Source organism: Heloderma suspectum, chromosome 5 (assembly GCF_057233095.1).
Source record: "Heloderma suspectum isolate Gila_16-S chromosome 5, 16-S_ref, whole genome shotgun sequence".
NCBI classification, from domain to species: domain Eukaryota; kingdom Metazoa; phylum Chordata; class Lepidosauria; order Squamata; family Helodermatidae; genus Heloderma; species Heloderma suspectum.
Window position 1 is genome coordinate 161,393,197 of NC_139462.1, and position 26,723 is coordinate 161,419,919.

Below are 26,723 nucleotides of genomic sequence, written 5' to 3' on the forward strand. Positions count from 1 at the left end.
CGGACGTCATAATAAATAGCCCAGGGTTGCAGTGTCCCTGGGTTGTTTAGCTCAGTGGGAGCAGGTGGTCAGCCAGGAGCCAGTGCACTTGCTCCCAATCATTCATGATATATGAAGTCAATATTTGACAGAAAAATAGTGAGGATGTTTCTTCCTAACACCATTGCATAATTTTGTGTGTTCAGTCTTCATCTACAAGTAATCTGAGTGTTTCTTCTGCACAGAGCATTTCCAGAGACTTGGCATAGAACAGGGGTAGGCAACCTTTTGGGGCCTTTGGGTACATTTTCCAATTTGAGAAACTGTAATGGCACCACCATAAAATGGCTGCCATGGAAAGGGTAGCTAGTCACAAAGGGCAAGTAATCTGCCCAAATGACTATGTACAAGGCAGGGGTGGCGGTCTGAGCCACAATACACTAAATAGTTGCTTTTAACCCTCAGTTTTCAGCACCAACAGAAACCAGTTTCACAGAAGCCAACCAACTCATTCTCCCATCTTTTTCTCTCTCACACTCTGGATCACCACCCGTAGATGCACTCTCTCTCTCTCTCTCTCTCTCTCTCACACACACACACACACACACACACACACGCTGCCATCCCCTCTCTCTCTCTCTCTCTCTCTCACTCACTCTGTCTCATTTTCTTTCCCTCACAATGTCTCTGAGCCCCATCACGCAGTGCAGAGGCATTCATGGGAACTGAAGATGCCAGCAGCTGAAGACCTTCACTTTACTTTGAAGTGATCCCAGCTGCTGGTAAGAAAATGTGTTGGGGGGGGGGTTGAAGGGAGAGTTAGGACACCTTGGCATGCAACAAAGGTGTTCAGGGGCACACTGAAGCCCATGGGTACCACATTGCCTACCCCGGCATAGAATATGCTGTCCCTCCAGGGAGCTGGACTTAAGGGAAGCCAATGTGGGTGGCAGCGACCTGAAAGGGGGCAACACCAAAGGCGGGTCGCCCCTTTCAGGGAGCTGCTTTGCGGGGCTGTGAACACAAGGGCCATATTCCTTGGTTTTCTCTCCTCTCTCTGTGTTTCCCTTCTTTGTCCTTCCCTTGTGGGGAGTGAGGGGGGATTTCCAGGGTTGTTTGGGGGGGGGGTGGCCCTTGAATGTGTTTTGCTAGTTTCCAGTTAGGCTCTTTATTATTTTATGGGTGAGGAGGAAGTGATTTTATACCACAGGGTGAGAGCCTGCTGGTATTGAATTGTGCTCCCACCCCAGGGTGAGAGATAGGAGGGGATTGTTAGGAGTACATTCCAGGTGAGAGATGGAATGTTCAGCTTGACTGTTGTATTCTGCTGAATGCTGCTGTCTTTTTTTGAGACAAAGTCAGCATTATGTGTGTAGGGGAGGCAATAACAACGGTGGGGGGCATGGGGAGATATGGTGGTGGGAGAGCTAAAATTCATAGGGGGGGGGCAGGTACTTTACACCTATCCAGCCTTCTGGTTGTGCTGTCAGTCCAGGTACCTTGGGGAGCGGGCCAAGCCACCCACAGAATCTTTGTCTGCTCCTTTGCAATGCCAGGTCAGTCCAGAATAAGATCGCAACCACCCATGATTTAATCTGGAGGAAAAGGCTGACCCAGTATGCATTACGGAGACATGGCTGGGGGAGATAAGCGGGCCTGTATGGACGCAGCTTCTCCCAGTCAGGTACTCCATGGTAGATCAGGTAAGGAGAAGCGGACGGGGAGGCGGCGTAGCAGTGGTCCATAAAGATAACATCCCCCTGACCAGCCTCACTGTGAAGGAACTGGCTCACATCAAGTGTGTATACCTCAGCCTTGGGACTAGGGACAGATTGGGATTCTGTTAGTGTACCGGCCACACCGCTGCCTAGCAGAGTCCCTAACTGAGCTCACACAGCTGGTCTTGGAGCTGGTGTTGGAATCGCCCAGGCTTTTAGTTCTGGGCGACTTTAACATCCCCCTCAGGTCCAGCTTTCCCAGTGTAGCTCAGGAGTTCATGGTGACCATGACAACCAGGTGGTCAATGGGCCAATGCATGAAGCTGGTCACACACTCAATTTGATCTTCTGCTCCAATCAGGAGAATGATCTGTGGGTGGAGGTTCTAACTGTTTCCAGGTTGTCATGGATGGATCACTGTCTGGTCAGGGCTGGTATCATGGTTACTACCTGCCTCTGCAGGGGTGGGGGACCAGTTAAGATGGCCCGCCCCTGAAGGCTGATGGATCCATTGCGATTCCAAAATGCCTTGGGGGGTTTCTTGGCTGGTGCTGCCACCACCCCTGTCCAGTCCCTGGTCTCTGTGTGGAATGAAGATCTGACCAGGGTTATTGACACGGTCACTCCTAGGCATCCTCTCCTACCTGCTTCCAAACAAGTTCCATTGTTTACAGAAGAACTGAGGGAGCTGAAGCAGCAAGGACAATGACTAGAGCGCCAGTGGCAGAAAACTTGACTTGAATCTGATAAGACACGTCATAGGGATCATTTGAAGACCTATGAGGTGGCGATATGTGCAGTGAAGAGAGCTTTCTACTCTGAACATACTGTGTCCGCAAACCCGTGTCCAGCTGACCTGTTCATTGTGGTTAGGGAGCTGAGTCAGCCCCCACCACACACACACACACACACACACACACACACACAGAATCTGATCTTAGAGCCTTTGGTAGCTCGCTGTGATGCCTTTAATGAATTTTTCACGGGTAAAATCTCTCAGATACGAGCCGACTTGGCCGCTGTTGTGGGGACAGAAATCAACAGTGGAGTGTCCAGCAACTCTGCTTGCATGATTTAACTGGATCATTTTCAGCTTGTGACTCCTGATGATGTGGACAAGCTGCTTGGTTTGGTCAAAAAGACAACTTACCCTCTCGATCCTTGCCCATCCTGGCTTGTAGTTCAGGGAGGGGAGATGGTAAAGCAACTTTTGCTGACTATTATTAATACCTCCCTAAGGGAAGGTAATTTTCCATCATGTCTAAAAGAAGCAATTGTTAGACCACTTCTGAAGAAGCTTTCCCTTGACCCCCCAGACTTCAATAATTATAGACCAGTAAGTAAGCTACCATTTGGGGGCAAAGTAATCGTGAGGGCAGTGTCAATTCAACTCCAAGCAGTCTTGGATGAAACTGATTATCTGGACCCATTTCAAACCGTCTTCAGAGCAGGATACAGAGTTGAGACTGCCATAGTCGCCTTGGTGGATGATCTTCACCTAGGAATTGATAGGGGAGTGCATCCCTGTTGATTCTTTTGGATCTCTCAGCGGCATTCAATACCATCGACCATGGTATCCTTCTGGAGGAAGGAAACCATCATCAGGAGGTTTGGGGCTGAGTGTTATCAGTATACTGATGACACCCAAATCTATTTCTCTTTAACATTGTTATCCAAGGAAGGTATGACTCCTCTGAATGACTGCCTGAAGCTGGTAATGGGCTGGATGAGGGAGAACAAGCTGAAGTTGAATCCAGGCAAGACAGAGGTGCTCATTGTGAAGGGTCTTAATTCAGGTACTGAGATATGTCAGCCAGTTCTGGATGGGGTTGCACTCCCCCTGAAGGAGCAAGTTCGTAGCTTGGGTGTGCTTCTTGACCCAACCCTGCTCCTGGCACCCCAGGTGGAGGCAACTGTGAGAAGTGCTGGTAACCTCTAGGCTTGATTTCTGCAATTTGCTGTAATTGGGGCTGCCTTTATATTTAGTTCGGAAATGTCAACTGGTACAAAATATGGCAGCCAGGTTCGTCTCTGGGATGTCCCATGGAGACCATATTACACTGGTTTTAAAATCTTTACACTGGCTGCCAGTTTGCTTTTATAAGTGAAATATAAAGTGCTGGTTCTTACCTTTAAAGCTTTAGATGGTCTAGGTCCAAGGTACCTTGGGGAGCGCCTTCTCCCCTATGTCCCAGCCCACCGCATCAGGTCCTCTGAGGGCTATCTGCTGTGGCTGCCTAATGTGAGACTGGCAGCCACATGCAAGTGGACCTTTTCCTTTGCTGTCCCTCAGTTGTGGAATGAGCTGCTGGTTAAAATGCACCTGCTGACCTCTTTGAAGGTTTTTAAGCAGGCATTAAAGACACTGTTATTCCGGCAGGCCTTCCCTTTTTAGAACTCTTGTTCCTTTTGCTGACTTTTGTATACTGTTAAGCAGTGTTGTTTTAAGCTGTGTTTTATTGTTGGATTTTTTTAAAAATGTTTTTAGTTCAAAGTTGTTTTTAGTTATATGTTGTTTGTATATATTGTGCATATGTTTTTATGGAAATGGTTGTTAAACTTTGTATATTGTATTTTAATGTTTTAACTTTTGTAAGCTGCCCAGAAAGCTTCGGTTATAGGGAAATATAGAAGTGTAATAAATAAAAAAATAAAAAATATGGATACTACTACTAAAATAGTTAAGATCACAAACTTTCAGAATTAAAATACTAAACAGTATCATGGGTCTATGTAGACTCTTTTTTTGCTATTGTTAGCTTCAGAACAGTCTGTTTTACAGTTTTTTGAAATCTTAAAGATAAGGGTTTCGCCCAATGTTCCTCCAAAGTTATGCCTTATGTAAAACTGATTGCCTGATATAGCTGAACAAACATGGCATAAATGCCAAATGGTGCTTAACAACTGTAGACTTGATCAGTCACTTCTGTTATTAAAGTATTATGTTCTTGCTCTTGTGTTTTCATCTAAGGATAGCATCACTGGCTACAATCCCTCATTGACATTAATTAAGATGTTACATCTGTTGATTAACCACATCATTTTCATAGGGGAATTAAATGTTGTGGTATAATGGTATGAGAGCTGCTGGTGGGTAATTAAAGCTTATACAATGTTTAATAATTTTTGGAATCATAACACATTATGTGTAGCGTCAGTCATTCCAGTTTTTATTCTAGTCATTCTTGTGTTGCTTGTTAGTGGCTGAACGTACAGTGGATCTTAAAATGTGAATGACTCTTGATCATGAATTTGTATGTTAATTTTTAGATAACAGGATAGTGGGTAACAACCTTTCAGCCAAGTGGAGTTCTACAAAGAAAAAATAGCACCATCATTTTTGTATTCCTAGCAACTGAATAGTGGACTAGACAAACTACATCATATATCATATTACTTTCCTGCAGTTATCTCTTAAATGCACAATAAAAATAGTCTGCATATTCCCAGTTAAAGCTCAAGTCAATGATCATTTAATAATAGGTTTAAAAGTTAATTAAGGAATAAAAGAAGATGGAAGAAGAAGATAAATTAATATGGCTGCATCCAGATGGCAGCTTTTTCTAGCAACTAAACAGGAAATAGGGCAAGAAGTACCTCTCGAATGAAGTAACAACTCGTGCAGGGGTTTATAACTACAGTCACAGATTTGAAGTGTTTAACCCATCCTAGTGCTGCATCACAGGGATTAGCAGAACCCCTATGTGGCTGATTCAGTGCACCATGTCATTCACAAATTCCTCCACATGGAATGAAAGGATCCTAAGGGAGTCAATGGATCCTGAAACTACTTAAAATACCTATCAAGGCCCAGTTTCACTATAGTATTACTTAATGTTGTGCGTCCAAGTGGATATGATCAATCGATCTTATACGTATTGAGCATGAGGAGTACCCATCACATTTTTTCTAGTTCTGATTCTGTATGTACATATACACACAGGTGTATTTAGACATGAGAATAATTTCCATATGAGAAGGTAGAAGCAAGAAGATCCAGAAAGGCAATTTGTAATTCTTTGGACAATGAGATATCAGGTACATTAGATGACTCCACAAGGGAGAGGGCTAACAGCAGTGCTTGAAACTCAAACATCAGTTATGGGGTTGCAGGACAGCTGCACTGAGCAACTGGTATTCTGAAAGAACCAGGAGGTGGGGAAGCAAGTGACTTTCCTGTGGGGTGGATTGTAGTGAGTTCTAGGGCAGATGTTTGTAATGTACTGAGTGGGGGCAGAATGTGAGTCCATATACTCCTTTACTATGAAGCCACTGTGGACAAAGCCTTGGCAGAAGTTAAAATCAAATCCAGCGTGACTTTGGAGGAAGAATTGACACAGCCCCACAATATATAAGTACGTTATCATTTCTGTTCTGGAAATGAAAGGAGGCACTTAATAGATTTGGGTTGATTAAGATTGGTTGTGTTGATTGTCTTATTTATATACTGCATTCAGTTTTGAAGATATGTTTGAAATATTTGATCTTGCTGATGATACTTAAATGGGACTTACTCCCAGTTAAGTGTGTATAGGATTGCAGCCTGAAATTGTATGTGAATCATATCTGATTGTTTCCTGATTCCATCCCTACAGTAGTGTATTTCTCTCTCTCTCTCTCTCTCTCTCTCTCTCATGTGTGTGTGTGTGTGTATGTGTGTGTGTGTGTATATGTATATATATATATATATATATATATACACACACACACATACATACATATACATACATACACACACACACACACATATATATGTATGTATGTAAGGAAGACATGGCAGTTAGACCTCATTGAATTTACAGTCTATATAGAATGTATGTAGAATTGTGAAAGAGGTTATGTTAGCCTGCAGCAGCAACCCCCACCCCAAGTTCTAAAATCCTAGAAATGAAGTGTTTTATTTAGTTAACATATATATTTGTTATCTGCCTTTCAATTATAATTCACAAGGCATATTTAAAAACAACACAATGTAAAAGCAATCAATATGAAAATATAACAAATCAAAATCTTCAGCAAATTAAAATAGCAGCAACATCAGTCAATCACATTAAAAACCCAGAAAACAACAGGGTTTTATTTATTTATTTAAAGGCCAGCAAAATAGGTGTTGAACAAATTATCATGGAGAAAGAACAAATGGTCACAGGAAGGTGCCACCATGGACTTTGAGGGCCTTTGGCTAAAAAGCAGCAAATAAATAAAAAGTAAGTAAAGAGTAACATTCAGATATATGAAGTAGACTAGGGTAAACATATGAATGGGTTGATTTTGTAGCAGATGATAAATAAAAAACTATAAAAAGAATGATAAATAAAGATAGCTTGACCTTTTCCAGTACTATGGCCCAATGTCTTCCTCAGTGTAATAATAAATCCTTTCCTTGGGCCTTATTGACCTGCTAGAACCTGGAAGGGAAAGATGTTTTCGAAAGTTCTGGGTCTATCTTAGTTCCCAGTGAAAGAGAAAGCTAGCGGGCACTGTTAGCAATTAGTCCATACGCCACATATTTGGAGGAGTCTGAGATGGTGCTGTCATATTGATGTTGTCAGTATGATCTGCGAGGCCCTGAGTTATGGTAATGTGTTGGCACTGTGATCTCTACGCTTGATACCTTATGTATATTTACTGTCTTGCCAGCTCATAAGATGGAACCATTTGTTACTTTACATTCTATTCCATTCCATGGAATCTGCTATACTGAGCATAAATACCAAATTTGTGTTAGTACCTCTTGTTAGCCTGAAATCATCGTTTATCTCCAAAGGAACATTTTCACTGTGAAGTAGTTTGAGTAGATTTATTAATCTGGTTAATGAAATTTAGAAACTAGTAATTCCAATGGATCTAAATGCAAATGAGTCGGGTGGTTCTAATTGTACTTTAGTTAATAATGAATTCCATACAAGAATTAACCACAAAGCTGTATTTAGGAATCTAATTTGGTAAATGATACAGCTAGTCAATAAAAGGACAAGAAGTTATTCATGGCAATTGAGTCCAAATTAATTGTATGAGAGACAGTGTAGTGTAGTGGTGAGAGTGACGGACTAGGAGCGGGCCAGTCACAGACTGTCAGCCCAACCCACCTCGCAGGGTTGTTGTTGTGAGGATAAAACGGAGAGGAGGAGGATAATGTAAGCCGCCTTGGGTTCCTTGCAAGAGGAAAAAAGGCGGGATATAAATGCAATAAATAAATAAATAAGTGACTGGATGGGGTGAAGAAGTGTCTACATAAATTTATGATACTTCATTGACATGGTGTTATACTTAAAACAAATGGCATCCAGCATACATAGAATCATAGAATAGTAGAGTTGGAAGGGGCCTACAAAGCCATCGAGTCCAACCCCCTGCTCAATGCAGGAATCCAAGTCAGAGCATCCCTGACAGATGGCTGTCCAGCCTCGTCTTGAATGCCTCCAGTGTGGGAGAGCCCACCACCTCCCTAGGTAATTGGTTCCATTGTCGTATTGCTCTAACAGTCAGGAAGTTTCTCCTGATGTTCAGCCGGAATCTGGCTTCCTGTAATTTGAGCCCATTATTCCGTGTCCTGCACTCTGGGATGATCAAGAAGAGATCCTGGCCTTCTTCTCTGTGACAACCTTTCAAGTACTTGAAGAGTGCTATCATATCTCCCCTCAGTCTTCTCTTCTCAAGTCTAAACAGGCCCAATTCTTTCAGTCTCTCTTCATAGGGCTTTGTTTTCAGTCCCCTGATCATCTTTGTTGCCCTCCTCTGAACCTTCTCTGAACCAGATGTTTGTCTGCATCCTTCTTTAAGTGTAGTGCCCAGAACTGGACACAGTACTCCAGATGAGGCCTAACCAGTGCTGAGTAGAGGGGAACTAGTACTTCCCGGGATTTGGAAGCTATGCTTCTATTAATGCAGCCCAAAAGAGCATTTGCCTTTTTTGCAGCCACATCACATTGTTGGCTCATATTCAGCTTGTGATCGACAATAATTCCAAGATCTTTCTCGCTTGTAGTGTTGTTGAGCCAAGTATCCCCCATCTTGTAACTGTGCCTTTGGTTTCTTTTTCCTAGGTGCAGAACTTGGCATTTATCCCTATTAAATGTCATTCTGTTGTTTTCTGCCCGCTCCAGTCTATCCAGATCACTTTGAATTTTGTTTCTGTCTTCCAAAGTATTAGCTATCCCACCCAATTTTGTATCATCTGCAAATTTGATCAGCATTCCCTGCACCTCCTCCTCCAAGTCATTAATAAAAATGTTGAAGAGCACTGGGCCTAGGACTGAGCCCTGCGGTACCCCACTCATTACCTCTCCCCAGTTTGAGAAGGTCCCATTGATAAGCACTCTTTGAGTCCGATTCTGTAGCCAGCTGTGGATCCACCGGATCGTTGTTTCATCTAGCCCACTTTGAGCTAGTTTGCTCAGCAGGATATCATGGGGCACTTTGTCGAAAGCTTTGCTGAAGTCGAGGTATATGATGTCTACAACATTCCCGTGGTCTACAAGGGAGGTTACTTGATCAAAAAATGAGATCAGATTTGTCTGGCAGGACTTGTTTTTGACAAATCCATGTTGGCTTCGAGTAATCACGGCATTGTTTTCAAGGTGCTTAAAGATGGATTGCTTTATAATCTGCTCCAGAATTTTCCCTGGGATTGATGTCAGACTGACTGGTCTGTAGTTCCCAGGTTCCTCCTTTGTACCCTTTTTGAAGATAGGGACAACACTAGCCCTCCTCCAGTCATCTGGCACTTCCCCGTCCTCCATGATTTCTCAAAGAGAATAGACAGTGGTTCTGAGAGTACCTTTAGAGTACCTTTAGGTTCTTTTGTCATATGTTTACCCATGCTCTCTCCCTCCCTTTTTTGTTAGTTTGTTTGCATGACAAAAGTGCCCTGCTACTCAGTTGTTGCAGGAAATCCAGACATCTTTCCACACAGAAACTCCATTATATAATAATATTGCTATTTTGCAAGCATTTTTGTCAGTGGGAAAGTATGTCCCCCCCTTTACCAACGAACAGTAATGTATCTATTGCTGTAGTTTGGACTGAGTTCACACAGATGTGACTGACTCCTCTGGACTTCTTTTGGCTGCCGCCATTGACATTACTGGTGATGACTGACTTATCTCTCCTGCCATGCCAGCACCATTTAGTTAATCATTAAATGCTATAAAACAAAAACGTGAGGAAATGAACTTTTAAAAACTCATTTTGTGAACCCTTTTAATCACAAATGGCAAACTCCTATATATGTGTTCTCAGAAGTCAGCCCCACTGAATTCAGTGGGGCTTATGCCCAAGTGAGTGGGTATAGGGTTGCAGCCATAGCCCTTCTAAATAGGCATTTAAGCAGAGGGTGTCCACAATACTTGTGTGTGTGTGTGTGGGGGGGGATGTTGGCCACTGTTTGATCATGAATTTGGAAGTGTATATGAAGAGTGTCTGGTCACAGGTGTCCACACACCACCTCTAGCTTTATTATAATACCCGTCCTTCCTTTATTTGGTACAAGTGTCAAAGCTTCTTGAAAAACAGAAATGCTGCTGTTGACACTTCTGGATTTGTGGGCAAAGAACTCTGGGGGAATTTCTTTTTTGTTTGATTCAGTGTGCCAACCAGAGTCAGGTTTTTCTTACCTAATCCCCTGGTTAGTGGCATACTAGTGAAAAAAGTTATTTCTGTCCAGAATCATGTAAAAGTGTTCTTAGTTTCATCCACTGTCCCGTCTAAGTATTGAGTTGCTCAGTAACCTTCTTTCTTCGATTCATATAAATCTGTATCATAAAAATATGGGGTTGGATCCAGACTTAGTCAAACTTAGAGCAGTCTCATTGAAATCTATGGGAAATAGTCATGACATAAGTCCCATTGATTTCTTTTTCTTTCTTTCTTTCTTTCTTTTAAAAAACCCCATTGGTGTATTAAGGATATAATGCCAACTGATGATGTGGAAATGACTATTCATTAACTGATAGCTGCCGGTATAGCAATAAGCTATAGGTGGAACAGAATTAACCCTCCAGCAATTGCCAATTGGTGTATGAGGGTTTGGGATATGGTCTTTAGGATAAAATTAACTAATATGATTAGTCATAGAAGGACAGTTAGTAAATAATTCTTTTATACAAAAATGGAGTCTATTTATATCGGAATGAGGAAGTTCAGGATTCAGTACAACTTTATTTATTATTAGGCACTATTTGGCTGGTATGAGTTCAATTATGTTTATAGGTCTTCTTTGTTAATACTTTTTTATTTATGAATGGATGTAATACAGAAGTTAATTGAAAAATATATTTCTATTTGTCCAGCGATTTTAAGTTGACTGTATTGTTTTGCTGGTTGTATAATTTTATTGTCTAGTGCCTCACTTTTATTGGCATTATGTTTGATTGTTTTTACCAATAAATTAAAAAATCTCCAAAGAAAAAAAGAGGTTTTTTTTAAGTTCCATTGATTTCAGTAGGTCTATTCTAAGTATGACTGAGTCTTCGTCCAACCGCTTACATTCTGGAATTGCATCACAGCCAGAATTTTTATGACTATCTGACATTTCCGCTGAGAGGTCTAGGAGAATCAACAGGGACATGCTCCCCTGTCTTTCTCCTGGCAAAAGTTATCCCACAAGAGCAACCGAGGCAGTCTCCATCCCAAAACAAAGCCTAAACATTGATTGAAATGGGCTCAGATAATCAGTGTTATCCAGAAATGACTGAAAATGGCCAGCAACCCCTCCCCCATCACCTTGCCCCCAAATGGAAGGTTGGCCATGGGTTGAAAATTATTAAGACCCTCTGTATCCAACCCCATCTTCTTCAAGACAGTTGAGCTACTGTTTCTTTTAAAGAGATTGGTAGTCGGCCATCTCTCAAAGAAGCCTTGATTACCTCTTATCATCATATAGGTACTATCATGTTTTGGTCTGCATGTTTTCATAACACTCAACCTATACCCTGGAAAACACAAAACAAGTCTCAGAACTGTGACCAGCAGCACTGCTACAATAGATGCAATTATACTTCGGTGTTATTGACACAGGATCTGTTAGAAAACACCTGCATCAGCACAAGGGCCCTATTGGATTCAGTCCTATACAGAAGAAGAAGAAGAAGAAGAAGAAGAAGAAGAAGAAGAAGGTGCTTAGTGAAATTGACAAGGGCTAGTTAAGAGCAGAGACATCACACTGACAACAAAGGTCCACATAGTTAAAGCAATGGTATTCCCCGTAGTAACCTATGGCTGCGAGAGCTGGACCATAAGGAAGGCTGAGCGAAGGAAGATAGATGCTTTTGAACTGTGGTGCTGGAGGAAAATTCTGAGAGTGCCATGGACTGCAAGAAGATCAAACCAGTCCATACTCCAGACTGCTCACTTGAGGGAATGATATTAAAGGCAAAACTGAAGTACTTTGGCCACATCATGAGAAGACAGATGAAGAGAAGATGCTGATGCTAGGGAAAGTGGAAGGCAAAAGGAAGAGGGGCTGACCAAGGGCAAGATGGATGGACGATATTCTGGAGGTGATGGACTCGACCTTGGAGGAGCTGGGGGTGGCGACGGCTGACAGGAAGCTCTGGCGTGGGCTGGTCCATGAAGTCACGAAGAGTCGGAAGCGACTAACTGAATAAACAACAACAAAAAAGCAACTTACGATTCCGTTTCATCAATTTCACATTTTCTTTAATTCATGAACTAGGAGGAGCAGCTATAATTATTATTAGGAACACGGTTTTCTCCCCACCCCATAGCAAGACTTTTCACCATTATACTTTTGGAGGCAGATTAATTTTAGATTTTGTTTTTATTATGCATTTTTTAGATTTATTTGTTTACAGAACTTATATACTTCTCCACCTCTAAACAAATTCTAGAACAGTGGACAATAACAGATAAAAGGAATAAAACACCTTATTAAATGTATTTTAAGAAAACAGAATACCAATAAAAACCAATTAAAAACTATGACTGGTCAATTGAGGAAGGCTTGTTGAAATAAAGATGTATTCAGCAGGTGCTGAAAACAACACAATGTCAGTGCCAGAGGCAGGGAGGGAGCCACCACACTGAAGGCTCTACTCTGGGTAGACTTGTATTTTTATTGTAATGATTTCATTGATATTGCATTCTGACTGTAAACTGCTTTCTTATTTTTAAGAAAAGTGCTGTCATGCTGCTAGTAGTGAATTAGAGTTACTGTTGTGTACAGACACAAAATATTTTGTCTGTATGCAATCTTAATTATTTGTGTTTTTGGTTTCTATAAGAACATCATAACTTTAATTAAAATGTTATTTTATTTGTATTTATGTTTGTTGTTTTCCTTGTAGAGAGCATTAAGGGTGTGTGTGTGTGCATATGTTATAAATGACAGACAAAGTAAATATTGCAAAAATGCAGCAGATTAATATGCTTACAATACAAAAGGCAGAGGCGTAGCAGCAGCATTGCATACTGCCCAATATCACCTTGTCACTTGGCAAAACATCATAAAGGTTACATTGTCCCATGCAAAAGGTAAAATACTTAAGTAATACATAGGAGTTTCAAAAGCTATCAGCATAATTAGCTGCTGTGAACCAATATTCCTTATCATTGAGCTAAAAATGCAGCGTGAAATTATTTTTGTTCTATTCTTCATGCAATCTGGCACATATAAATGAATGCTTGGTTTCCAGCAGTTTCTCATTTCTTCTAGAAATGAGAAAATATTATTTTATGACCATTACTGCCCTAATTAACACCTCTTCCCTTTTTTCAAAAGAGTTTGCAGGAGTGCTAATGGAGCTGTGGGAGCTTGTGTGGGAAAAGTCTCCTGGTGTGCAAGTCTGCAGCATGAGAAAGTGGGAGGGAATTAAGGTGTGAGACAGAATTCACTTAATGGGCCAGAAAATGTAATGATATCCAAAAATAGAGATGGCTAAAGGCTATTAATCTCAGGGGCAAGCCATGTTAAAGCCAGTGAAACTAGACAGGCTTCTATTTGGTTAGAATCTGGCCCTTAATGTTCATTCTGAGAATTTGAAAAGAGATAGGAGGCATAGTTGGAGATAAGGGAACTAACACTGCAACTGGTAACAACAGGAATATCACTATTAATTCACTGATACCTTTTAAAAACTTTGGCAGCCCAGGTTAGGATGCTGACCAATATGACTGCATGCTGGAAGAGTACCCTAGAGCTGCATTGCTAGTCATTCTTTGTATCTGCAGCTGAGGTCTGGTAAATTCCAGCACAGCAGCCAGCAACACAACTCCAGCCATCTCTCTACCGAAAGCAGCCCAGGTCAGCCATGTCCATTATTAGTGACAGAGTAATGCAATATAAATGTGAAAGTACACTGAAAGGTGGCCTTTTCTATACATAATTTCAAAGATTTTTAAAGGTATGAATTATTGTACTTAATAAAGTATATCATTAATTATGGCATATGTGAATCCATCAGTGATAAATTATGGTATTTGGCTCTGGGCTGTTGTTTTCACTGTTGTCAGACAGCAGTGTGGACATTCATAAGTGACTTGCTCTGGTTATGTTGCCATGCTGAGTGAAAACACAGATAGGGGTGTGTGTTTTTGTCCACAGTGTTCAATTAACATTTTAAATAGGTTCCCTTCCCATTTTTTCTGATACTTCAGAAGATTAAATTTGTCCGTAATTTTCCTTGAACAGCTAACACCAGTTCCAAATTAATATTGTAAATCTTCTTTGTACATGATATACTCAAACGTCTAGTCATTATACAAGTTTATATCAAATTTGGATCCTCATTGTGCTAGATCATGTTGACCCATCAAGTCAAACTCTGTTCACAGCCAGGTATGATATCCCACCAGAGGATTGATAAACCTTCTGTCTTTGCTGCTTGCCTGGAATGGCAAGTGCAAGGAATGATGTCAAGTACTTGGCTGGCCTCAATACATAGCTAGTGGGCTTGGTGAGTCATAAGTTCTACAGGCCTATCCTCTGCTTTCTGCTTTTATTAGAAGGATAATTTAAATAGGAAACGTAGTCAAAATGTGGGATTTGGCCAAGGTCAGGCTGTAGATCAGTGGCAGAAGGGAGAATACATCTATGTCTATTCTGTGCTCTTCGGGTGCTCCTTTGTTGGGGGTGATGCTCAGTTTCCATCCCACTTTCCATACCTAATTATTCCTTCTTTCCCACATCTCCCCCTTTTAGATCAGCACTGTTTTGCCAGAGCTGCTCTGTCTGAAGGACTTTTAAAAATTTAAGCCAGATCATTTCATTTGAAAGGACAAAGAAGCAAGAAAACATTAGCATGGTTTGTTGTGTCAGGCAAACCCAGCAAGGGTGGGTTGCTGGCATGGTTAAGAAACCATCCACAACCCTAAAACAGCCCATGGTTTCTGGGTGGCTTGTTAACCACACCAACAACCCATGCTGGGTTTGCCCAACAAGCCACAGTTGTGGCTTGAATATTCAAAATGGCTGCCCGGACACAGTGATAAGCTCCAAGGGTTAATTAACCCATGGTGGCCTAGTGTGACATGCGAACAGATTCATATTGGGAAAGCAGGAGAGAGAAAATGAACTTGTGATGGACAGTGATCTTCAAGTGATAATTTATTGGCTGTTTTATGAATGTATTGTCAAGTTTCTGGTAGCAAGAGCAGAGACTATGGCCAGAAGATTTGGGGTGACCAGTTGAATTCTAAGTAGTGATTAGGGAAGGACGGACCCATCCCTGTCTGGTTTTGGCGAGCACCCACTGAAGTGCTGCCTCTGCTCGAGCCCCCCGGGATCCATGCTCAAGCCCCCCACCCCGGTTCACCAAGCCGCCCACATTCACCCTGGATCCTGTTCAGGAGTGCCTGCCATTTTCCTGAGCTTGTTTTTATGAAAAAAAATGAGGTCTTTCAAAATGCACAGAGTTAAGTATGTTGATTGGGAAAGGTTGATATATGCAATATTAGAGGTGTAAATGGGCCATTTATGCCTCTAATAATACATAGATCAGCCTTTCCCAGACTGAATATTTAAATATGCACATTTTTAAAGGCCTCATTTTTTTCATTAAAAAAAGGGTGGGAAAATGGCAGGTGCTTGCAGGTGGGTCTGGGTGAGTGCGGAGAGCGTCCAGGAGGGCGTGAGCTGAGCCCAGCGAAGCCAGAGAGTCAGCGGACGTGGTATGAGGGTACAGGCTGGGGGGAGCCCAATGGAACCCGGACCCAGTCGGGTATCTGTACCATACCTAGTAGTGATACAAGTTAAAACCACTAAATAGTCTTAGGTTATTTCCTTGCTTACCTATTTGTTATTAGGGATACAGGATTTCTTAATTTTCTCATCTCTGCTATAGCACACACCTGAGCTCTTGCTGAAAAACATCCATGATTTCTGGTTAAACAGTGTACAAACAGGTATCATTAAATAGGTGCTAAGTCATGTTTTAGTCATGAGGTCATGAGTGGGACCGCGGTGGCTTAGTGGTTAAGACGCTGAACTGCAGACTGGAAGGTCGGCAGGACAGCAGTTCGAGACCCGAATGCTGCGTGACGGAGTGAGCTCCCGTCTTCAGTCCCAGCTTCTGCCAACCTAGCAGTTCAAAAGCAAGAAATTGCAAGTAGATAAATAGGTACCGCCTCGGCGGGAAAGGTAACAGCGTTCCGTGTACCTCGGTGTTCAGTCATGCCGGCCACATGACCACGGAAGCGTCTTCGGACAGCGCTGGCTCTTCAGCTTAGAAACGGGGATGAGCACCGCACCCTAGAGTCAGACACAACTGGTTGGGGACACCTTACCTTACCTTAAGTCATGTTTTACATAAGCAATAATACTCAAGAGACAGTACCTATGTTAGACAGTGTACATACACCCTGAATGTGCTGCAAATGCAGGAACTCTGAAGTCCTTCACACACCTATGGTGTGCACATATTTGCTGATGAGCTCATGTCCTAGAATTTGTTTTTTAAGGGAAGTGTTGCACACATTGGAATAGATGTTTACACATTATCAAATAATATAACTGAAAATGAACAACTTAGTTTTTCTAATGGTGGATGGCTGCAGCCCATTTTGTCAATAAATATATTATTTGGGTTGTAGAATAAAAAGGAGTAGACAGCCTTTTTCCCCGCAAGAGCCACATTCCCGCAGAGGGAATTCATCAGAGCCACATGCTGGTAATGGGGAGAGCTGCTGCCACCACCCACCCTGCGTCATAAACACACATACACACACATGGCTTTTAAAAGCATGGACCCAGACAGGTCTGCGCTTTGAAGGCACTCTTCTCTCCCTGCTCAGGCAGAGCCTGCCAGGGGCACCAGGAGTTATCCATTTTCTTGTGACCTGCAATCAGTTTGTGAGTAGGGGAGCTCTCAAGAGAGGAAGCCTGACTTTGCTAATACTGCCCACTAGCCTGATAGGGGAGGAGCCATAGTTCAGAGGTAGAGCACATGCTTTGAAGGCAGAATGTTTCACATTCAGACCTTGGCATCTTCAGTTAAAAAGAACTCAGATGGCAGGCCTGAGAAGGACCTCTTCCTCTTCCTGAGACCCTGGAGTGCCATTGCATCTCTGAGTAGACAGTACTGAGCTAGATGGAGCAATTGTCTGATTTGGTGTAAGTAGCTGCTTATGTACATATGAAAGAGGTAGTAACAGTAGCAGTCAACCAAGCAGAGAAACATCAAGGAACCAGTCTGCCAGTCTGCCTTTGCCCTTTCCTTTATTCTATATTGGATTTAATTATTTAGACCACTTTTCCTCTTTTAGGTTTACAAATGGTGGCTTGTAACCGAAAACTAAAATGTCATAAAATAACTGATTAAAACGGTTCATTTTAAAACCAGCAACTCGGAATAACAGCTAACAAATAGTAACATCAGATCTCACACAAAAGCCAACTAAAACAATTGTGTCTCCACTAAACACCAAAAGCCTCAGTGGAATGCTCCTGTTGAGCTTCTCGAACAAGAGAGTTCCATAATTCAGGTTCCACCACCAAAAAAACCATGATCCAGGATTAATCTACCTGAATATCCATATATCATTTCCGTACACATCTACAAACACCATGTATATATAGATATAGATTAGATTAAGATGTAGATACAGATACACACACACACACACACACACACACACACACACACCAGTATTGCCTGCAGTTCCTTTTGGCAATTTACAGTGGCCGCATGAAACAGCCTCTGCATGAGAGAATAAATGATTAAAAAACAAAGACATTAAAATGAGAGCACACAGAAACCAAGGTGGGGATCATTTTCAATCTGTACTGTCGTTTAACACGCTTAGACTTTAGCTCTAAAGGGCGCAATCCTATGGCCGCTAGACAGCAGCTAGACAGCCATAGGATTTTTTTGGTTTTCAGGAACTGACCTTGAAGCCCACGCTCTGAGGTCAGTTCCCAGAAAACCCCCTCCTCACCCCCTCCCGCCTTGTAGGCGTCACAGACTGTCTCAGGCTCTGCACTGGGAAGAACAGCGCAGACTGGGAGGAAAGGGGGCATTCCCGGGGAGGGCCAAAGACAGCAGAAGCATCATTACTACACTTGCTATGCATTGTCTAGCCGCCGCCGCCCCCCCCCCGCTCCGAACCACTCTAGCTAGACCGCTAAAATCAGCTATCTAGCCAGTAATGCAGGGCGGCCGGAGTGCGGAGAAGATCTCCTCCATGCTCCGCCTGCCCTGCATTGGATAGGCAGTCGCCTCTGAGTTCAGAGGTGGCTGCCTATCCAGATAGTAATGCTCCCTAAGTCAAATATTCTGGCAAAAAGCGTAATTCCCATGTCATAAAATTAATGACAGTCATATTAATGACTGACTGGCCTGTTCTGATAATCTCTGCCATCTCTGCCCTTAGGTTTTCTAATTTAGTAAACCATTATAGCAGGAGGCTGGAGATATACTTGATTATATTTCTCGTTGCTTATCAGTCTTTACTCAAGCACCATGGGTGTCTCAGTTCAGTCAAAAAGTAATGTATTCCTGCTACATTTATTGCTCAAGCATTCTGATATGTTTTGTATTCCTAACACATTTTCATGTTCACCTTGATTTAAATTGTACTGTTGTACATCGCCCAGAATGGCTGGGTGATCGGCCAGATGGGCGATTAAGAGATTTAATTAATTAAATAAACAAACAAACAAACTTGGTTTATCCTTTTGGTATTCTTCAGTCCATATTTAGATATAATAAATTACCTTCATGCGTTAGTCTAAAAATAGTCTTCCATTTCCATTAATTAGGAATATGTGCATTGATGTCATAGTTTGTGTAGAATAGAAATCAAATACCTTATTGGGAGTTTTTTGCTGGAGACATGTAGAATATTGACATATCTCTGTAAATTCAGGACGCACTGCATCACATTTTGGGTAAGGCGTAATGATAAATATGATAATAAGAAGAAATAATACTGCATTTGGAATTAAACTCAGGTTATATCTCTCCTCTCCAGTACTGGCACATTTCACCCAATGCAGAGCCTACTGAGGATAATGCAGAGACCATTGCCAACTTGAATGAAATTTAACAACAGCCTGGAATTTTAAATTAAGTTAAGTTAAATACTATACCTTGGGACAAGCCCATATGCTTTACTGTTGCAAGCCATAGCTCAATTAAACCCTTGATCCAAGCTGGAATACTTGTTCATTGTCACAGTACTGATAAGTAGCCAGAGATGGATAGATGGTAGTCATTAAGAATCACTGAGCATCAACAAGGTACATTACTGTCATTTTAGTTATGTGTGTACATTAAGGATTGTCAGAACAGGCCAGTCAGTCATTAATATGACTGTCATTAATTTGATGCCATGGGAATTACGCTTTTTGTCAGAATATTTGACTTAATGAAGAGCTGAAGTCTTAGTGTGTTAAAAGACTGTACAGGAGGAAAGGCTAAAGAAAATACTACATCTTAACATATGCCATTGGTGACCTCAGTCCCGTTAGTTCCTCAGGGGGCAGAAGGAGATGATTGTGAGCCTGTACTGCATTCATAAATAATTCACTCTGAACTGTGAACAGTACTATCAGAAGCAGCCTATTCTGGTAAAGTGACAAACTATGCATTTTTTCTTTGGGGGAGGAGAGTGAAGATAATCTTAAATACATTTTTCTAGTGACTATAAGATACCAAGCAGATATAGTTGTAAGCGACATCCTTAACCTTTAAACTAAAAGATAAATCTTATTGTGGCTTACTTATTTGAAGAATTTATATCACTCCCTTCACAAAGATTTTTCCAGGGCAAGTTACCATGGTTGGACACATTTTAGCGTGTTTCAGAACACCAATATATAGGACTGGACAGCATTGTACTTTGTTAGAAATCAAAACACTTAAATGTTTTATTTTTCTTCATAGACATTGGAGGTTAAATCAGCTACTTATCTTGATGTTCCCATCATAATAAAGCTGGTCATTAATTTGTTCTTTGCAGGCATGCATGCTTGGCTAAGAAAAATAGCTTGCTGCAGTTTTGTTATGTTACATACAGAAAGAAAAGCAATTGAAACGGATAGACTGCACTCTTCCCATCCCCCACCCCTGAGCAATATGCTAATAATAATATTAATGGATAATAACGGAAGCCTAATAATGCACTGATTTTCCTGCCACCCAAAAAATGAACATTCCACCTATTATAGTCAGCATATTTCTGTATGTTCTGTACTTCTACTATGCCACTACTGCTTTTAGATTATTCTTAATGGACTAACATGGCTACCTAGCACTACATTTTTATCAATTTTGGAAAATACAGAATTTAGCTGTTCTGGCTTCTAGCACTGGAGAAATATGGCCTTCTGCCATTTGATGATGGCACTTTGTCTTTGGGGAAAGTATACTCTTCCCATTGGTGTATATGCCTTCTATCAACTCCTTTCCAGTGTACCACCTAAAATCTTCAACTTTTTGCTAATGTAAGGACTGCCATATTTTTTCTGTTATTTCTGCTCTCTGCCTTACAAGGAACCCATGTGTTGATTTAAGTGCTAGAGGCAGATCCAAATAACTGTTGGCTTTTATATTATCAAAGGGAGAACATCCATTGCTCCTTTACCCCAACTGAAACTTGGGATCTTTTGAGTTAGGCATGGTCTAATTATTAGATTCTAATCTAATTAAGGCTATAATCCTAAACACACTTTCCTGCAAATAAGCCCCATTGAATACAACAGGATTTACTTCTGAGTAAGCAGGCTCACCCCTTCATGGATCACTGCCTTGTTGTGGCTAAGGGGCTTGCGTAACTCAGTGAAGCCATATAAGCTATGCCGTGCAGGGCCACCCAAGACGGACAGGTCATGGCAGAGAGTTCTGACAAAATGTGGTCCACTGGAGAAGGAAATGGCAACGCACTCCAGTATTCTTGCCAAGAAAACCCCATGGAATGTATCACAAGGCTAAAAGACATGATGCCGGAAGATGAGCTCCTCAGGTCAGAAGGTATCCAATATACTACTGAGGAAGAGCAGAGGGAATTTCCAAGTAGCGCCAGAAAGAGTGAAGCGGCTGGGCCAAAGCCGAAAGGACGCTCAGCTGTGGATGTGTCTGGTGGTAAAAGGAAAGTCCGATGCTGTAAAGAACAATATTGTTTAGGAACCTGGACTGTAAGATCAGTGAATCAAGGTAAGCTGGAGGTGGTCAAACATGAGATGGCAAGACTGAACATCAACATCTTGGGAATCAGCAAACTAAAATGGACAGGCATGGGCGAATTTAATTCAGGTGACCATCATATCTACTACTGTGGGCAAGAATCCCTTAGAAGAAATGGAGTAGCACTCATAGTCAAGAAAAGGGTGGGAAAAGCAGTACTGGGGTACAATCTCAAAAACGATAGAATGATCTCAGTACGAATCCAAGGCAAACCATTCAACATCACAGTAATTCAAGTCTATGCCCAAACCACTGATGCCGAAGAAGCTGAGGTTGATCGGTTCTATGAAGACCTACAACACCTTCTAGAACTAACACCAAAAAAAGATGTCCTCTTCATCACTGGGGATTGGAATGCTCAAGTAGGAAGTCAAGAAATCACCGGGATAACAGGCAAGCATGGCCTTGGTGTACCAAATGAAGCAGGACAAAGGCTAATAGAGTTTTGTCAAGAGAACACGCTGATCATAGCAAACACCCTTTTCCAACAGCACAAGAGGCGACTCTACACATGGACATCACCAGATGGTCAATATCGAAATCAGATTGATTATGTCTTTGCAGCCAAAGATGGAGAAGCTCTATACAGTCAGTAAAAACAACACCTGGAGCTGACTGTGGCTCAGATCATGAGCTGCTTCTTGCAAAATTTCGGCTTAAATTGAAGAACATAGGGATAACCTCTAAACCATTCAGGTATGACCTAAATCATATCCCTGATGAATATTCAGTGGAGGTGAGGAATAGATTTCAGGGATTAGACCTGATAGACAGAGTGCCTGAGGAACTATGGACGGAGGTCTGTAACATTGTTCAGGAGGCAGCAACTCAATCCATCCCAAAGAAAAAGAAACGCAAGAAAGCCAAGTGGCTGTCTGATGAGGCTTTACAAGTAGCTGAGGAAAGAAGGTAAGCGAAAAGCAAGGGAGAAAGGGGAAGATATACCCAACTGAATGCAGAGTTCCAGAGAATAGCAAGGAGAGACAAGAAGGCCTTCTTAAATGAACAATGCAAAGAAATCGAGGAAAACAACAGAATGGGAAAGACTAGAGATCTCTTCAAGAAAATCGGAGATCTCAAGGCTACGTTTTATGCAAAGACGGGCATGATAAAGGACAAAGAAGGCAGGGACCTAACAGAAGCAAATGAGATTAAGAAAAGGTGGAAAGAATACACAGAAGAACTATACTGGAAAGATCTTAATGTCTCTGATAGCCATGAGAGTGCGGTCACTGAACTTGAGCTGGACATCCTCGAGAGTGAAGTCAAGTGGGCCTTAGGAAGCATTACTAACAACAAAGCTAGCGGAGATGACAGTCTTCCAGCTGAGCTATTTAAAATCCTAAAAGATGATGTTGTTAAAGTGCTGCACTCAATATGCCAACAAATTTGGAACACTCAGCAGTGGCCACAAGACTGGAAAAGGTCAGTTTACATTCCAATTCCAAAGAAGGGCAATGCCAAAGAGTGTTCAAACTATCATACAATTGCACTCATTTCACATGCCAGCAAGGTTATGTTCAAAATCCTACAAGCTAGGCTTCAGCAGCATGCAAACCGAGAACTACCGGAAGTACAAGCTGGGATCCGAAGAGGCAGAGGAACTAGAGATCAAATCGCCAACTTTCGCTGGATCATGGAGAAAGCAAGAGAATTCCAGGAAAATGTATATTTCTGCTTCATTGACTACGCTAAAGCCTGTGATTGTGTGGATCACAAGAAACTCTGGCAAATTCTGAAAGAGATGGGGGTACCAGACCACCTTACCTGTCTCCTGAGAAACTTGTACGAGGGTCAAGAAGCAGCAGTTATAACCAGACATGGAACAACCGATTGGTTCAAAATTGGGAAAGGAGTACGACAAGGCTGCGTATTGTCGCTCTGCTTATTTACCTTATATGCAGAGTACATCAAGAGAAACGCCCGGTTGAATGAATCACAGGTCGGAATTAAGATTGCCAGGAGAATTATCAACAACCTCAGATACGCAGACGATACCACCCTAATGGCAGAAAGCGAAGAGGATCTAAAGAGCCTCTTGTTGAGGGTGAAAGAGGAGAGTGCAAAAGCTGGTTTGAAACTCAACATGAAAAAAACGAAGATCATGGCATCTGGCCCCATCACTTCCTGGCATATGGAAGGGGAAGAAATGGAAGCAGTGACAGATTTTATTTTCTTGGGCTTCAAGATCACCGCAGACGGTGACTGTAGCCATGAAATTAAAAGACGCTTGCTCCTTGGGAGGAAAGCTATGGCAAACCTAGACAGCATAATAAGAAGCAGAGACATCACCTTGCCGACAAAGGTCCATCTAATCAAAGCTATGGTTTTCCCAGTAGTAACGTATGGCTGTGAGAGCTGGACTATAAGGAAGGCTGAGTGCCGAAGAATTGATGCCAGACCAACATGACTAACTACAATCTTTATTATCTTTTGTTTCCTTTTTAAAATAAATATATCGACCCTGAATGTTTATCAAAGCTATTTTGATAAAGTTATTGATTATCATAATGCTTGTGGCTGCATCCATAAGGACATATTATCTTAAGAGAACTTGAGGCTCACGAATAGCCAATATACAATAGTATAGAGTAGGAGTGGCAGAAAATAGATCTCTAGATGTTTTGGACTTCAACTTCCAGCGCTCCTGACCGCTGGCCATGCTAGCAAGGGCTTCTGGGAACTGAAGTCCAAAATATCTGGAGATCTACCTTCTGCTGACCAAGGGCAGTGGGTATGGTTCTGTTCTCTCCTGAATTTTCCCCACCCTGTAAGGCAGTTAGGCTCCGAGTGCGTGACTTAGCCCAAGGTCACCAATGCACTTCATGGCTGAGTCAACATTTGATCCTGGGTCTCTCTGATCCTAGCCCAGCACTCTAACCACTACACTACACTGTCTCTCTCTGTGGTGCAGTAAGTACCTCTTGCATGACTTAGGAAACATGTCTAGAGTTCCAGGGCATCTTTTTATTAATGAAAATACTATCTACCTGAGATTTCCTGCACAAATCTCAGTAAAATGAATGGGAACACAAGGGTGCTCATGCCCATTCCCCATAGATTGCAAAGAGAATACCTGCAGGGGAAGTTCTGGGTGGATAGATTCAAAATCACATTATGCTCCCCAGTAACACATTGTTGCCAGCTTTTACAAATGCTGTAGTGTGGATCATCTACATCAGTTTATGTGAGAAAGAACAGACTACTTGTATGGCTGGGTACACATAGTCTTTTTTTTCTCTTTTGTATGAAGATTGCTTTTCATAGATGCAATTATGAATCAGGAATGATTGTATAGCCATGGAGTGGAAATATTTATGCCCTGATCATCCTAAAAGGAGGGGAAATGGAAAAAGTTAGATTAACATTAACAGCAGGTAGAAAATACAGAATAAGGATCCAGTCCCGAAGCTAAAATTGTCCCTGCTGTCAGTTGCAAATATGCACACTGAATGGAGGTCATGCTATTCTTTCTAGAATTCTGGAGGAGGCTTATATTTTTATTTTAACAGTTACAGTGCTGTCACTTCTCTTCAGCAGAAAATCTGAAATTGCTGAGGACATGGACATTTTCCTGTCATGGCTTGAAGGCTGAGTTATTTTTGTACTTCATTTGCTGTGGATTTTTCTTGCAGTTTTTCAACCAGAATCTTGAAACTCCAGCGTTAGTCTAATAATGTTTGCCTGACCTGCACTTGTTTGTGTCCTGTAATTGAATCAGTTGTGTTTTGCACTGGGAAATAGTAACCTCTGTTCTGTATAACAGAATGTAACACATCCTCAGCCCTGGTCACTGCTCTCTCGCATCTTGTGCCATGTGTACGCTGAAGGCTAGCAAATCATAAGGTTATATTCATCATGTGCTTGGTAGTTGTACATGGATACACAGCATGTCAAGGTTGTTGGACATAGGAGGTTGGACTGAGACTTAGCCATACTTAGACTTAATGACTAACATTAGCCCCATTGATTTCAGTGGATCTGCTCTAAGTATGGCTAAGTCTGGAACTAACAGGGGGCTAGCTTTATTTGACCAAGTTCGAGCAGGGGTAGGCAACCTGGTGTCTTCCAGCTGTTTTGAACTACAACACCTATAAGCCTTAGCCAGCATGGCCAATGGTCAGAGATTATACAAGTTGTTGTCCAAAACATCTGGAGGGCACTAGGTTGCCTGAGCTAGAGCATCTTCTGTCAGTTGGCTGTTTTTCAGGAAGAAGCCATGAAACAATCAAAACAATGTTAGCTTGGTTGGTCACATTAGCCAGTTGACTTTGTACAAAGGGGGCTCAGTAAATAAATAGAACATTCCCTCAAGAAACTGAAGTAAGCTACATTGTTGACCAAAGCTTTTGTGGCAGCATACTAACCTCCACTCCCATACAATCCTCATTACATAACAATGTCTTTCTGCCAACACACTAGGCATCAATCCCACCATCAGGAATATATATTGTTGTGAGACCACCAGCTGCCTCCAGGAGATGTTAATTGGTGAATACAGCCAAAACCTATACTACTTCATTGCAGAGATCAGTTCTCCATGTACAAGCAAGGGTTTGGTACTTCACAGGTCTGCTCCAAGCACCATATTTCAACCAATCATAGTTTGCTTTGGCAGCAACGCTGAGAACTGTAGTAATGCTGACATATGCAAATCTGTAATCTAGTCTTTTATTTCCGATATTCATAAAATGCTGTGCTCTTGATAACCAGGTGAATTCTAGTGCCACCATAGGAAGAGCAGTGTTGAGTCCCTTTGCCATATTCTGCTTTCTGAGTCCTTCAGCTATTTTATAGTCTTCCCTCAGGGTACGTAATAGTCATGTCTACATCTGTGGAAGATGCTTCATGAAGGCCAAGATTACTAAAATAAAGTGCATCAGGCTATTGTCACAAACTTCATTGGTATCTTGTGGTAGGTCAAGGAATCGGTGTAGATCAATTCCCACCATGTATTTATCACAAGGCATTTAAAAACAATCACAAGAATAGAATGATCAAGAGCTTAATTTAGGGGACAATTATTTCTGGAGTGGGTCTTTGAATAACAGTCGACTGTGGTCAGGGATATGTACCTGTCAGTATGTAAGAAGCCCTGTGCAGAATCATACGCATAGGTGGCAGGAGAAAAAATATTCTAGAAAGTTACGAAGATGAGCTTTTAGTAAACCTCAAGTCTTTAGGATATCGAATGGGCACCCCTGAAGTGCCATCACACTGGGAGTACATTGCTACCGAAGTGTATCCCCAAATTCTGGTAGATCTCTTTGATTTCCTAGGAAGTTCTCATGTTCAGATTGGTGACCAGCAATCCATATGCTTATTGGTTTAAATTCCCTGATTTACACTTGACTATAGTCCTGAACAATCACATCGAATAAACATT

General features: G+C 41.8%; 1 protein-coding gene across 8 annotated transcripts in view; it reads left to right on the top strand.

The window, feature by feature from the left end:
* Positions 1–26,723, top strand: part of ULK4 (unc-51 like kinase 4) — a 367,782-nt gene that overhangs the window by 314,512 nt on the left and 26,547 nt on the right. The window contains exon 36 of one of the 8 annotated variants that reach the window (XM_084858058.1): positions 19,125–22,177. The exons of the other annotated variants lie outside the window; for them this stretch is intronic. Coding sequence (XP_084714184.1) covers positions 19,125–19,199 — 75 coding nt within the window. The 3' untranslated portion in view covers positions 19,200–22,177. Of the gene's footprint in view, positions 1–19,124; positions 22,178–26,723 lie in introns of those variants that run through there. 8 annotated transcript variants of the gene reach the window in all.